The 12,776-nt window shown below is 31.8% G+C and overlaps 1 protein-coding gene across 1 annotated transcript in view; it reads right to left on the bottom strand.

Moving 5' to 3' along the window:
* Nucleotides 1-9,066, bottom strand: part of LOC118202572 (RWD domain-containing protein 1) — a 34,461-nt gene extending 25,395 nt beyond the window's left edge. Inside the window, exons 1-2 of the mRNA XM_035374738.2 lie at nucleotides 8,917-9,066; nucleotides 2,281-2,358 (exon numbers count right to left, since the gene is read on the bottom strand). Of these exons, the coding sequence (XP_035230629.1) occupies nucleotides 2,281-2,358; nucleotides 8,917-8,989 (151 nt within the window). The 5' untranslated portion in view covers nucleotides 8,990-9,066. The remainder of the gene's footprint in view (nucleotides 1-2,280; nucleotides 2,359-8,916) is intronic.
* Nucleotides 9,067-12,776: the final 3,710 nt, after the last annotated feature.

The following is a 12,776-nucleotide window of genomic DNA, read 5'->3' as shown; positions in this document are numbered from 1 at the left end:
GTGCATTGAACGAAATGTTTAATAAAGTAAACAAATAAATATAGTTTTTTTTTTTTTTTTTTTTTGTAAATTTTGATACCCTTTAGATCATAATTGCTCTTTATTTCATAAATTACGGTTTCATATTTTTAATTTTATAATTTCTGCATGCCATCTTACCAGATTTAAACTGATGATCTATAAACCGGAATCGCCGAAGTCCCCACGAGTCCGGATTAAAGACTTTTGACTGTACAAAAAAATAGAGACTACTTACTGGCTTTTACAACAGTGGAAAAAATATTTTATTTTTTAAGTAGTTGAAGCAGTTTGTAAAATAATGTAAAGTTTATTTTAGCTAACACATTATTTTTATGTTAATCCTCCCTTGTAACTTTTCCCATCAACTTTCACCAGAATAAAAACACAGAGAGAGCTATGACAACTCACCAGACAGAGAGAGCTATGGCAACTCAACAGTAAGCTGTTATTTCAGTCAGTCTCCTCTGCATTGACAACTCGCAAGCAAGTTATTAATTAAGTGAATCACCATGGATATGGTTTTGGTGAATAATTTCATATTTATCACATTGCAAAGTTAGAAGTAGGGATATCTAAAGCCAGGTTAATAAGGTGTTACTTGTTATCTTTGATAATGTACATATTTAAATGTTTGCATTTCTGCAACCTCCCTCTACCAAGCAAAGATGGCAATGGTTGTACGGTAAGGACCCTTTTTAATAAATACTTTAGTTGAACTTTACCTTTTGGCTATGGTTTTGAAGTTTTACGCTTTCTGACTAAATGCAAAAGCATGAATTTGTTGGAAGCACAAGAAAATTAAACAAGAGTAGCTTAATAGTCAATTAGCTTTAATAACAACAGAACCATAGATTTATCTTTACTTTTATCACATATACACTTGTCTTGAAAAAATAAAATATATGTCAACATTATAGTGGAGAAATTGAAATCATAACACAAATATTATTTTTAAATAAAAAGTAAATTTACCACATGTTTCACACTAAAAAAAAGACGTTCATAGAAATAAATCTGAGATCACACCTTAATTTAGATAATAGATAATTTTTTTTTCTAATGCAACTTATGGCTTTACAACTCCTTACTGCTATTTAGTAAGATAAGGGTCTGATGAACACTTCATTAGTCTGACCTCTGGTGTACAGAAAAAAAAAAAAAACTGAGGTGCAAAACTGCCAGCACAAAATAAGAAAAAAATTGCAGCAGACGGTTGACGACGCGACAACATTTTTTCGCGCGCTTTCGACAACTTCCGCCCTCAGAATATAGGATGTCGGGCAGACCTGTTTTTCACTAGCAGCGACATCTGGCGGTCCAAAACTTGCTATCGACTCTCGTAGCATAGAATAACCATCCTGGTAGCAATCATCTCATCCCTAGCACCCAGAAGGCTTATATAGCTTTCTAATTTTATAGAGCTTCATTTCAAGTTGAAAATTGAATACTTTGCAAAGCTAAGAAGCAGAACATTAATACATCAACTCTGAAGTAATTGTAGCAATGCTTAAAATTTTAGGATGATTTTTAGCAACCAAGGATCAAATCTAATTTGAGAAAAATTTTGCATGTTTAATATGTTAATTAAAAAGGAGATTTTTCACATTGTAGACATTAGGATTTTTTGAATGTCAGGATACGGATGAAATGAGCAATGCCCTCGCCAGGACTCGAACCTGAACCTCTCGAATACGTGACAAGTGTGCTAACCATTACACCACGAAGGCATGCAGAAAGATGGAAGACCTATGATATATAACTTCCCCGCCTCCAAAAAAAAAAAAATTTTTTTTTACTCGACTCTATTTATCATTATGACAGCTGGACACTGGATTTCACCGTTTGCCCCTTGCTGTTTTAGATAATGGTTGGCTTGCTATTCATCAGATTTATCATTCTCATTTATGCATCATGTATAGGCTGATTTCATTAGAAACATAGAAAACATTGCCTTCCCTTATCCCAATATAAGTTAGCAAAGTTTCCTAGACAAGAAGCCACAGACAAATAATGCAGACCAGGCATAAAATTAAACACTGCAGAGTGACAAGGAAAAGCATGCATTTCAAGCTAAAAATTTTCTTCCAAAATATAGTCTGAGAATGAATAGGTTAATTAAATAGGTTTAAAAAAAATATGCAGGTATTTTAGTAAAATCTATTATCTTTGGCAGTTCATAAAATTATTAATATGCAAAAGATGATAATGTACTATAATTAAAATAGGATACAGTTTAAAATATAATAATCAAATACATACTATATTCTTCAGGATCATTCTTCAAAGGTTCAGTACGAATGTCCACAGTGAAAACATAATTTGGAGTATCAGATAATACTAGAAAAGTTTAAACAACAATTTTTAATATTCAGTCACTGGAATATATAATAAAACAAGTTACATTTAAACAAAAAATCACCAAAGTAACAAATATATCCATAAAACAACATATTACTGTCATATGATAATAGCGCTTCTTTATGTAGGTTATACAGTATAAAGTCTGAGGTTCAGAATCGTCGGGACTTCGGCAATTCCGGATTTGCGATTTTTTCGGATATCAGATTATCAGTTTAAATCTAGTCAGATGGCATGTAGAAATTATATTGTGATTTATGAAATAATAAAGCATTTATGCTCTAAAACAGCACTTTCCAACCTTTTGTCTAATGTGTACCATCTAAACAAAAACTGAAAAAAACCTTAGTAACACCTCTACATTTTACAAATATTGATTTTCCCTTTCGCCACAGAAATATTAAAAAAAAAAAAAAAAAAAAAAAACATTTTGCCATTTGCACAGCCTATTCACTATTTGTATTAAATATGTACACATAAAAAAGATTAAAAATTGGTTACCAATTATCAAAATTTAAGTCATAATACTTTAATTCTAAGATTTAGTATGAAATTTGGGTCTGTTTAACCCTTTAACGTGCACGATATTATTTTTATAATTTTTTTAACTAAAAACTCTAGAAATTGAATATTATGATCCTAGAGACAAATAATATATGAATTAAAAAAAATCTACTCTTGCCCATTGTTCTGTGGGTGGTGGTCGCACTGCGAAACCACCGCGTGTCTAGGACTTTGAAACTTACTGATGTAGTAGGAAAAAAAACTTACCATTTTCCGTGCGCGTTTCCAATAAACGACGAAATTTACGGATTTAAAAAAAAATGTATATAAGAATTGCATTATATATAATTTTTTTACATTATTTTACAAAGAAAATCGTCAAAAAATTTAAAAAATAAATATTTTTGTAATTTTTCTATAGCAGTGAAAATATAAGTACCTATATAATAAGGACATTTGGATAAATGGATTAAAAAACTCAATAAAATAAGGATAAAAAAGAACTCTGTGTTTTTTTTTTTTTTTAATTTCAAAGAACTTTTTTTTTTTTTTTTTTTTTTTTTTTTTGACACTGTTCAAAGGATGTTTCGTCTTTTTGGTACATGCATAGACCCACACTGCACGTTTCGCACATACATCTTGTTCTATGAGGTTTCTTCCTTGAGCTACAAAATGTAAACTGCCTGGATTTAAATTTCACTGGTATATGTCCAGCGTTATTTAGTTTCTTTTCATCTGGCGCATGAAATTTGTGGTTTTTTATGTTAATGAGGGGGGGGCTTGGTCTTTTTGGCTTTGTACGAATCGTTCGTTTCCCATTCATACTTATTTTATTCGTATTTCGTCTCAAAATATTCAGAAAATATTTTTAATTTAAATAAAACTTTTACGCAATTTCTATTTTTAATTATAGCAAAGTATATTTACATTAAATTTAAACCACAAAAAATAATTTATAAAATCACAATATTAGCTAGGGGAGGAAGTGTGTTGATGTCAGGGAAAAGTATTTGGAAAAGACATTTTTACTGGGCAGGTGCATGTATTGTTTAGTAATAAAATAACTCTGTGGTTTCAAAGCCCTTTATCTATATCCGGGTAAAAATAAACATTCCTATTTGAAAAGCAAGTGAATGCCATAGAGTGGTTTCAAGGCGAGACCACCAAGCCTCTAGAGGATTGTAAGCATTGTGACACAATGCTCTAGTGGCACAGTGGTCGCGCCCTGAAACCACATAGCAAAGCCATACATATAGAGGGGTTTTTTCATATATGCAGTTTAATTACTGCAATTTTTTATTGTTTATGATAGAAATCGTGATGTGTGATGACTAACTTTTGAAATTTAAAGTTGTTTATATTAATAAAAGGAAGTTATTTTGTCTCATCGAAAACGAATTTTAAAAGGCATCCGATCTAAAGTATTAATACCTAAAACATATATGATTCTACAGTCATTTTGTGTTATTTGGATGTAAAAGATCAGTAATCAATTCATTTTCACTCAAAAATTTCGGAAAAAATAAGAGAAAAAAAATTTGAAAAATGGTGGTTTCAGGGCGCGACCACCGCGCATCAAAGGGTTAAGAGAGAGATCAATTTCTTTATGTCTGGTCTTATTTCACTTAGTTGTAAATTAGGATCCACTTTAAATTTTGTTCTATATTTATTTTTCAAATATAACATGGAAGAAAATCCTTGATCACACAGATAGGTTGTGCAAAAAGGAAAAAAAAAAAAAAAAAAATTAATAGCTTTATCTGAAATGCCTTTAAATTCATTTTTTTCAGTTCAGTCAAAAGTTCACAAGTTTGTTATTTTTGAAATCTTCATTAGAGTTCAATTACAGGAAACTTCTATCGATTGTCAAGTTCAAAAAGATGATTTAAAACTTTGCCTCTCGATAACCATCTTACTTCAGAACAGAATAAAAATGTTTCATGTTCACTGCCCATCTCTTGGCATAAAATCGTAAATATCCTTGAATTTAAAGCTCGGTTTCTAACCCTTTCGACTGACTTTTGCATGATTAAAATTTAACTAGTTGAGTACTGAAAAGTAGTTTAATTTAATGTTGACATACTAAAAGAAGTGTAATAAGAGTAGAGTTTAAAGTTTTTCCCGTTTCCCGGAAAACTCCTGGGACAATATGCCCCAATCGCATTGTCAATTGGGACTATTTATCCCAATCGTTTAGGATATTACCCTTTCTCAGAAAACAAAACTAAAACGGTAATATATAACGTGAATATTACAAAACATAAACTCTGTCACATGCACTAGTTCAGATATAACAAAAATTTTCATATATGTTTCATAAACACAAGCATAATATATCAGCATGTAGTAATCTAATCACTGATGGGACATATTAACCCACTGGTAAATATGATTGAAACAATATATCTCACAAAAAGAATTTATTCAAAACGTTTTAAATCTGACATTAAAAATGTTAAATTACGATTTAATAAGAACAATAAGAACTATTTCATACTAAGTATGCCTTTAAATATAATTGTACTTACTGTAAAATTAAAAAAAAAAAAAAAAAAAAAAAAAAAAAAAAATAGACAAATCAAAACATGAGTAATTGGCATGCTAAAAAACATAAGTGCATAATCTGCAATCTAAAAGTATTGCCAAGTTTCTTTAGTCATATATCTGTTCCCTAATTGCTTAAAAACACTGCAAACATGAAAACCCATTTAAAAGTGGATTTTATTTACCCAATAAGGCATGAAATCTAATCTCTGGGACATATGTGCCCATTAGGACCGAAAGGGTTAATACAAATAAATATTTTTCTCAGCTTCATACAAAACGATTTTCAGGTTTTGTGGGACTGTTTTGGATGCTAAAGCTTCATGATGAATGAGCAGTAAGCAAATTTAGTTTTAGTTGCAATTTTCTTTATTTGAGAAGTAACAACAGAATGTTTTCCTGTTAAAGCCTAAGCTCTGTCACTGCACTTATTCCAAGGAATATCACTTCGAGACATAAAATTATCAATTACATTGAAAATGTCATTTGCCATTGCAGTATCATGAAGAGAGTCACAGATAAATACTCTTCGGCAATTTGTTTATCTTCTTAAAAACATATTTGAGCTATTTGTTATATAAGTACTTTCATCCAACTCCAATGCAACATACTGTGTTTCATTTTTTGAATGTGTCTAATCCCACTTATATCTCTCTCGCCCAATTACATGGTGCCTATCGATGTATACATGGACAAAGTCAAGGAAGTGTGCAATGCAAGTTTGTGCAATTCTCTGATGTTTTTTAAGTGAAAATAGCCCGATGTGTACATGGATACTAAGTTTGCGCAATTTTTTGACTTGTTATTTTCAAGTTCACGATTTTGAGAAACGCAGGCAGCAGTGGGTAAATTTGGCACTATCCCCGGTCAAGTTTAATTTATGCAGTATTTTAATTTGTTCGTAAAATTTACAATGCACGCTCACTCTTGCTAGTAGATTTAATAATTAGACTTTTTACGTCTTTTAAAGTTTTGTTTTTATAATTATGTTTATAATTATGTTAAATTATACTGTATTATTAACTTATTGTAACTTAAAGATAAAAATTACATATTTTGTATATTTTTGGCAATATGTCCTCAAAATTTGTAAAATGGGAAAATATCCCATGTATTCTTCAAGAACTGTCTGATGAAGAAAATGAAAGGACTGATGCAGGAGTGTTTTTGAACAGCGATAGTGATCTTAGTGAGGAAAATATTGAAGTAAATTACATCAGCATTGAATCTGAGCAATCTATGTCTGAAAACAATGAAGAGGAATCAAATGAAGATGAAGACTTTTACATCGGCAAAGACAAAATTAGTAGATTGCGTAAAATGCAATATGCAGGTCCTCCAAAATTAAAAAGTTGAAAAAGTAAAATTTTCTTCCTGATATGAAAAGTTTTGCAAAAGACATAGATGATGAAATTGGATCATTTACGAGAATAATAGACATAAATATGACTAAGAGACTGTCACAATACTACAAGATGTGAAATTATGGCATATTTTGAATTAGTGTATTTGATAGGAGTAAAAAAAAATGCATCATGCCGATGCTAAGAAACAAACGATGACACGGGAGTGCATACTGCAAGGGCAGTCACAAGTTACAAAATTTTTATTTCAACAAGATGTCTTCGATTTGATGACAGAATAACTAGAAAAAACAGGTCTAAAATAGATAAACTAGCAGCTAGACAAACAATTTTTGACAGTTTTCTAATGAACTGCTTTAATATGAGTGAATTTGCTATAATAGATGAAATGCTACTTCCCTTTCATGGTTGTTGCCAGTTTATTCAATATATCCCCAGTAAACCCTCAAAATACGGAATAAAAATGTATGCTCTGCATGATTCGAAGACTTTTTATACATATAATCTCAAAATTTATTGTGGATCAGAACAAAATGGCCCACTGCAGTTTCAAATTCTCCAATAGACGTTGTAAAAAGACTGGTTACTCCAACTGAAAATTCGCTCAGAAATGTAACTACAGACAATTATTACACAAGTATTCCATTAGCTGATTATTTACTACAAAAAAGAAAAAAAAAAAAAAAAAAAAAACTGACATTCATAGGAAACCTGAAAAAGAACAAGAAAGAAATTTCTCAAGAGTTCTTGCCATGTAGAAAAAAGATGGTTAGATTGAGTATATTTGGCTTTCAAAACAATAAAACTCTTGTTTCGCAGGTTCCTGGCAAAAACAGAGCTGTTATATTGCTTTCAACAACGCATGACACCGGTAAAGTTGAAATTATCTTCGATTACAACTTTACAAAAGGAGGGTTCGATAATGTTGACAAAATGTGCGCTACTTACTCAGTAACACAGATAACAAGGAGATGGCCATGTGCATCTTTTACAGTCTCATGAACATTGGCAGAATAAATGCACAAATTATATACTTGCTAAGAAATCTGAAAATCAACAAAGCTGAAGAATTTTCATGAAACACTTAGCTCTAAGTCTTGTGAAAGAACACCTTACAGTTCAAGCAAAAATCTCTTCATTGCCATGTGATATTTCAATATTTCTAAATATGAATTATGCACTGCTTTCTGAGGAAACTACTGAGCAGCAAGTACTGAAATGAGGAACTTATGGTTTTGTGTGTAAAAGAAAGGAAAAGATCATCGGCATCCATGAAATGCTATATCTGCAGCAGATATACCTGCAAGCGACATTTGCTTAAAAAAATATGATGTCTGAAATTATGGACATTGTTGATACTAATTAGAGACTCATAAACAGAGAAGTATTTAGATTAGTTTTCTTACATTAAACATTCTGGATTTTTCTAAACTTTGTCTTTCCACCTTCAATAGACTTTTGTGTGTGTAAAGTAGTAATTTTGTTTTTCGTTAATAAATAGTTGTTAATTTCTTTTACTGTAGTTCGAGTATACATATATATTTTAAATAATCAAAGACGAATAATTTCAATAGATGTGCATAACTTTTATTAAGTTATCCTTTAATTTTTATAAAAAAATTTGCATTTGTAACAGTTTAAATGTGTAAAAATAGACGAAAATATTCCGCCGTAAAAATTACGACACGCGCTCGCTCGTGAAATATATTAGAGCGCGGCCACTGGAAGGATAAATAAACTATTATTATTGTCAGATTTATAGTAAATAAATTATTATTATTATCATGGAGCTAACTGCATTTAATAAAAAAAATTTACTTTGAATGCAACTTATCCGCACTCTTCGAAACCACAAATACGATTAAGATACACGAGATTACACGTGATGCAATTAAGAACAAAACAGTTGTCATTCCCATGATATATTATACTTAAAGGGATTTTAAAAATTCAATTAGTCATAAAAAAATAGCTATACGTATTTATGATACAGTTTCGGAAAAATGAGCCTGCAAAGGAAATAATATACACACATGAGAAATACATTTACGATAACTTCACAAGAAATATTAATAATGAGCTTTGTTTGAAAACATTGCACACTTAAATATATGATATAGTATACTTTTAAGTTCATTTGGATATATAGATTCCAAAGCTTCTATTTCATTTTTCTGTTCTTCTTTATAGTCTGTCATTATTACTCCACTAAACCTATCTCAAAAATTAACATGGGTACAGCGTAGAATGAAATGTACAAAAGAGCTTTCTTTTGCATTTGTTATGTCCTTTTGCCAGAAAGCCGAAAATTATAAATTGTACACGCGAAGGAACAGGGAAGCAAGATGACCATATTAAAGTAATACAAGAGGAAAGAAGTTTAAAGATAAAAATAGGGAAAAGAACTAAAATATAAATATTTTGAACTAATGTTTTCTTTACTAACAGAGCATAAATACACTTTTAAATATATCCAAGGCCGACTAGTCGGCCTTTGTATATCTTGAAGAGGGCATAGCATTTTGCCAAGATCTTGCCATGAATTTATTTGAAGGATACAAATTTTATTCCTTCATTGTTTATAAAGCATGTCCAGTTGTCTGACACTGTCTCTTCCCAAAGCCAATACTACTTTTGCTATTTTAATTGTAAAGAATAAATCTTTCATTTGCTGTAATTTATCTTTTAGGGATTGGCAATACTTATGTTTACTTTCCTTTATGCTACTGCTGTGCTTAACCCACGGAGAATAATGACTCCGTGACTAATATACTCTTTATACTCCGTGTTTTAACCACATCTGTCACTTGACCATATTTAATTTTCCAGATAATCTACCTTGAATTATCGCTTCGTTTCTCCGTAACAGATCATTCACCTTCTAATTTGGAAATGCGTACTTGTCACAGAGGTCAATTAAACACAAGGCTCAATTCTGATTCTTGTATACTATATATACGAATGGCATCGCGTAACATCCTACAGTTCAATTAATTCTTTACACCGCTGACACATCTATTCTTGCGAAGGCCAGAAAACTTCAAAATATTTACAGTCAACTTCAGCATTATTTTAAATTGTTAATAGCTTAGAGATTAGAGCAGAGCAGAGTTTCCCAACGTGGGGCCCATATTCCATGGGGGGGGGACGCAATTTAATTTTTAAGGGGGCCTATTTGAAAATGGACTTGTCCAGATTTTAAGGGGAAAAGGAACCTTCAAATTCCCAAATTTTCTTCAAGAAGTGGAAATACCATTTTTTATTCCCAGAAACAAAGAACAATGTCAGGACGTAAAAAAGGTTTTAAATTGCTGTGCATTTTAAATATTTCATAAGGAATTTTTTATGTAGACATGGACATTTAAATACTTTTAAAGGGCATTTAAATAGCTGCGACATTACGCTTTCCAGACATTTTTTGCACATGTTAACGAACGAATTCATTTTATTAGTTACTGTAGGAACACCAATAGGTGAATTATTCTTCCATTGAATGCAACAGCAGCTGCTTTAAGTTTTGTTTATATTCAGCGGTGTGACGACGTTTTTAATTTATCTTATGTTTATTTATTTCACCCTTTAGTGAAATGAGTGGCCAAGCAAGAACAAAGTTCGTCAGTATTAAAACTGAGGAATTTTTAAAATTTGGTTTCATACCCGCTATACACGATGAACGGTCATCTTTTTGTCTTTTATGCTAACAATGCCTGACCAACGAAGCAATGAAACGAGGTCGTCTTGAGGCACTTTTGAAGGTGAAACACAATGCTCTATTGATTCAGATTTGGTTCAGATTCAGATTAACTGATTCAGATTCAGTTTGACAAAAGAGTAACATTAAAGTTTCTATTTACTGCTCATAATGCAACTATTACTGTTTTGAGATGCGCTGGTTCGACTGTATACTTTACAACTTTCCACCAACAACAACCAATTTTATTTTTTGAACTGTAACATAACTAAAACCAAAATCGAAATGAATTCTTGACCACACAGGATCAAAAACATGTATGCTTCGCTAGGAGTCCGAATTGAAACTGACTGAAGTTGCGCAGAACCAGTGCGCTGTACATAACTTTTATTGCCGCGTAGGAGCCACGTCCGCCCCACGTCGCAATATTTATGATATGCAAACTAAATCTTAGCATTTAATTCAATATCAAATGTTATCAATTCAGCTATTCATTTTTTAAGCATTAACAAGAGAGATAAAGTTAGTAAATTATTTACAGAATGTAAATTAACAATTCAGAGAATTTGATAAAGTTTGAACATTTACAATGTTTTTCAATAATTATGGTAAGTATATCAACATTTCAAACAGTAAAAAATTCAAATTTTGTCATGAAAATTACTAAATGTAAGTATAATAAAGAACAATGTATACATTTTATTAACAATGGAACTTAATCTTTGTAGTTGTCATCAATAGGCAATACGCAAATTTTTTATATTGGCCTTTTAATTGGACAGAATTTGGTGTTAATGACTGCTACTCATATCTTAACATCTTTACCAGGAATGTTCTGATCAATTCTTCCTAGTAACTATTTAAATGGTCATCTTTAATAATAACCATTGTATTTTGCTTTATACTGTCGTTTGAAAAATACTATTTCTTTCGTTGTTGCAAGTAATTAAGATAGTCAGTTATCCATCGTTTCCATATAATCTATATCATTTTAGTTAATTTCTGCCATCTTGATAATCTGCTTTCTGACAGATCTAAAATTGAGGTTCTGCAATTGAGTTTATGAGTCTACCTATTAAAAAGTGACCTAGTGTCAAGGATTCCTAATCTAATGTTTCAGACGATAAAGGAGAAAGAGGTCTCAAATTTAGTTTTCCTTCAATTTGACTAATTTCGGTTAAAAAAATCTTCATAGGTAAGTTTAGCATCGGGAATAATTCTTTTAAGATGAAGTTTAAAAGATTTGATTCCGGCCTCCCAAATTCCACCAAAATTGGGGGGCACGAGGAGAAATGAATTTCCAAGAGATACTTTCAGATGCCAAATACTTACCCAAAACTTCATCGGGAACACTAATTAAAGAAGCAAGTTTCTTTAACGCTTTGTGTGCTCCTACAAAATTAGTTGCATTGTCACTAATTACACACGAGCTTTTACTTCTACCCGAGAAAAATCGTTTTAAACATGCAATAAAGACTCGCATCATCAAATATTTGCGCGTGGGCATCGCAATTTGCGTTGATTCACTGCGCAGCGGAGAAGACGACTGACGCGGATGGTCAACGTCGCAGAACAAGTCCTACAGTCCATCGAAGATATTTCGGAAATCAGCACACGATCTAATGCCTAGAAGCTTGGGATGTCTCACTGAGCAGTGTGGCTGATATTGCTCGAGGAATGTGAGCATCCTTACCATCTGCAAAGGTTGCAGTTACTGCATCCTAACGATTACCGAAGCGTATGGTATTTGCACAACAGTTCATGCAGAAAGAGCCATGTGCCCAAGTTTTCAAGCTTCTATCATTTTTACAGATGAAGCTCCATTCACTAGTGAAGGTGTGTTCAATACATAAAATTCATATGTGTGGGCTTGCGACAACCCGCATGGTATGAAACGCCAAGCTACGCAATATCGTTTTGTGATAAATGTGGGGGCTGGAATCATCGGTGACTGCTTATTGGGACCTTACTTGTACCGCGGAATGTACCGCGGACTTGTACCGTGGAAATACCTAAATGAAACGCTTTTGTAACTAAGCAAACAAAGATTGCTATATAAACTTGTAAACTTGCAAACTACATTTTCTTTGATTTCTATAGTTGATTAGGAAAGGGTCTGCAAAATTTATATCTGTGTTATGAAAGATTAGGTTTGGATTTACACGTTCAGGAGGTAAATCGGCCATTAATTGGTATGAAATCATAGGTTTATGACGAAATCAAATTAAGCATTAGTGAACTGTTTTGCTAGCTAAGTTCTTGCCACCAATGGGCCAAAACATTTCCCTACCAAA

The sequence above is a fragment of the Stegodyphus dumicola genome, chromosome 11 (assembly GCF_044657685.1).
Source record: "Stegodyphus dumicola isolate Sdum_Otavi_A_Nest chromosome 11, ASM4465768v1".
Classification (NCBI taxonomy): domain Eukaryota; kingdom Metazoa; phylum Arthropoda; class Arachnida; order Araneae; family Eresidae; genus Stegodyphus; species Stegodyphus dumicola.
Note: the sequence above shows the minus strand (reverse complement) of the source record. Positions and strands in the feature narration are given on the sequence as shown.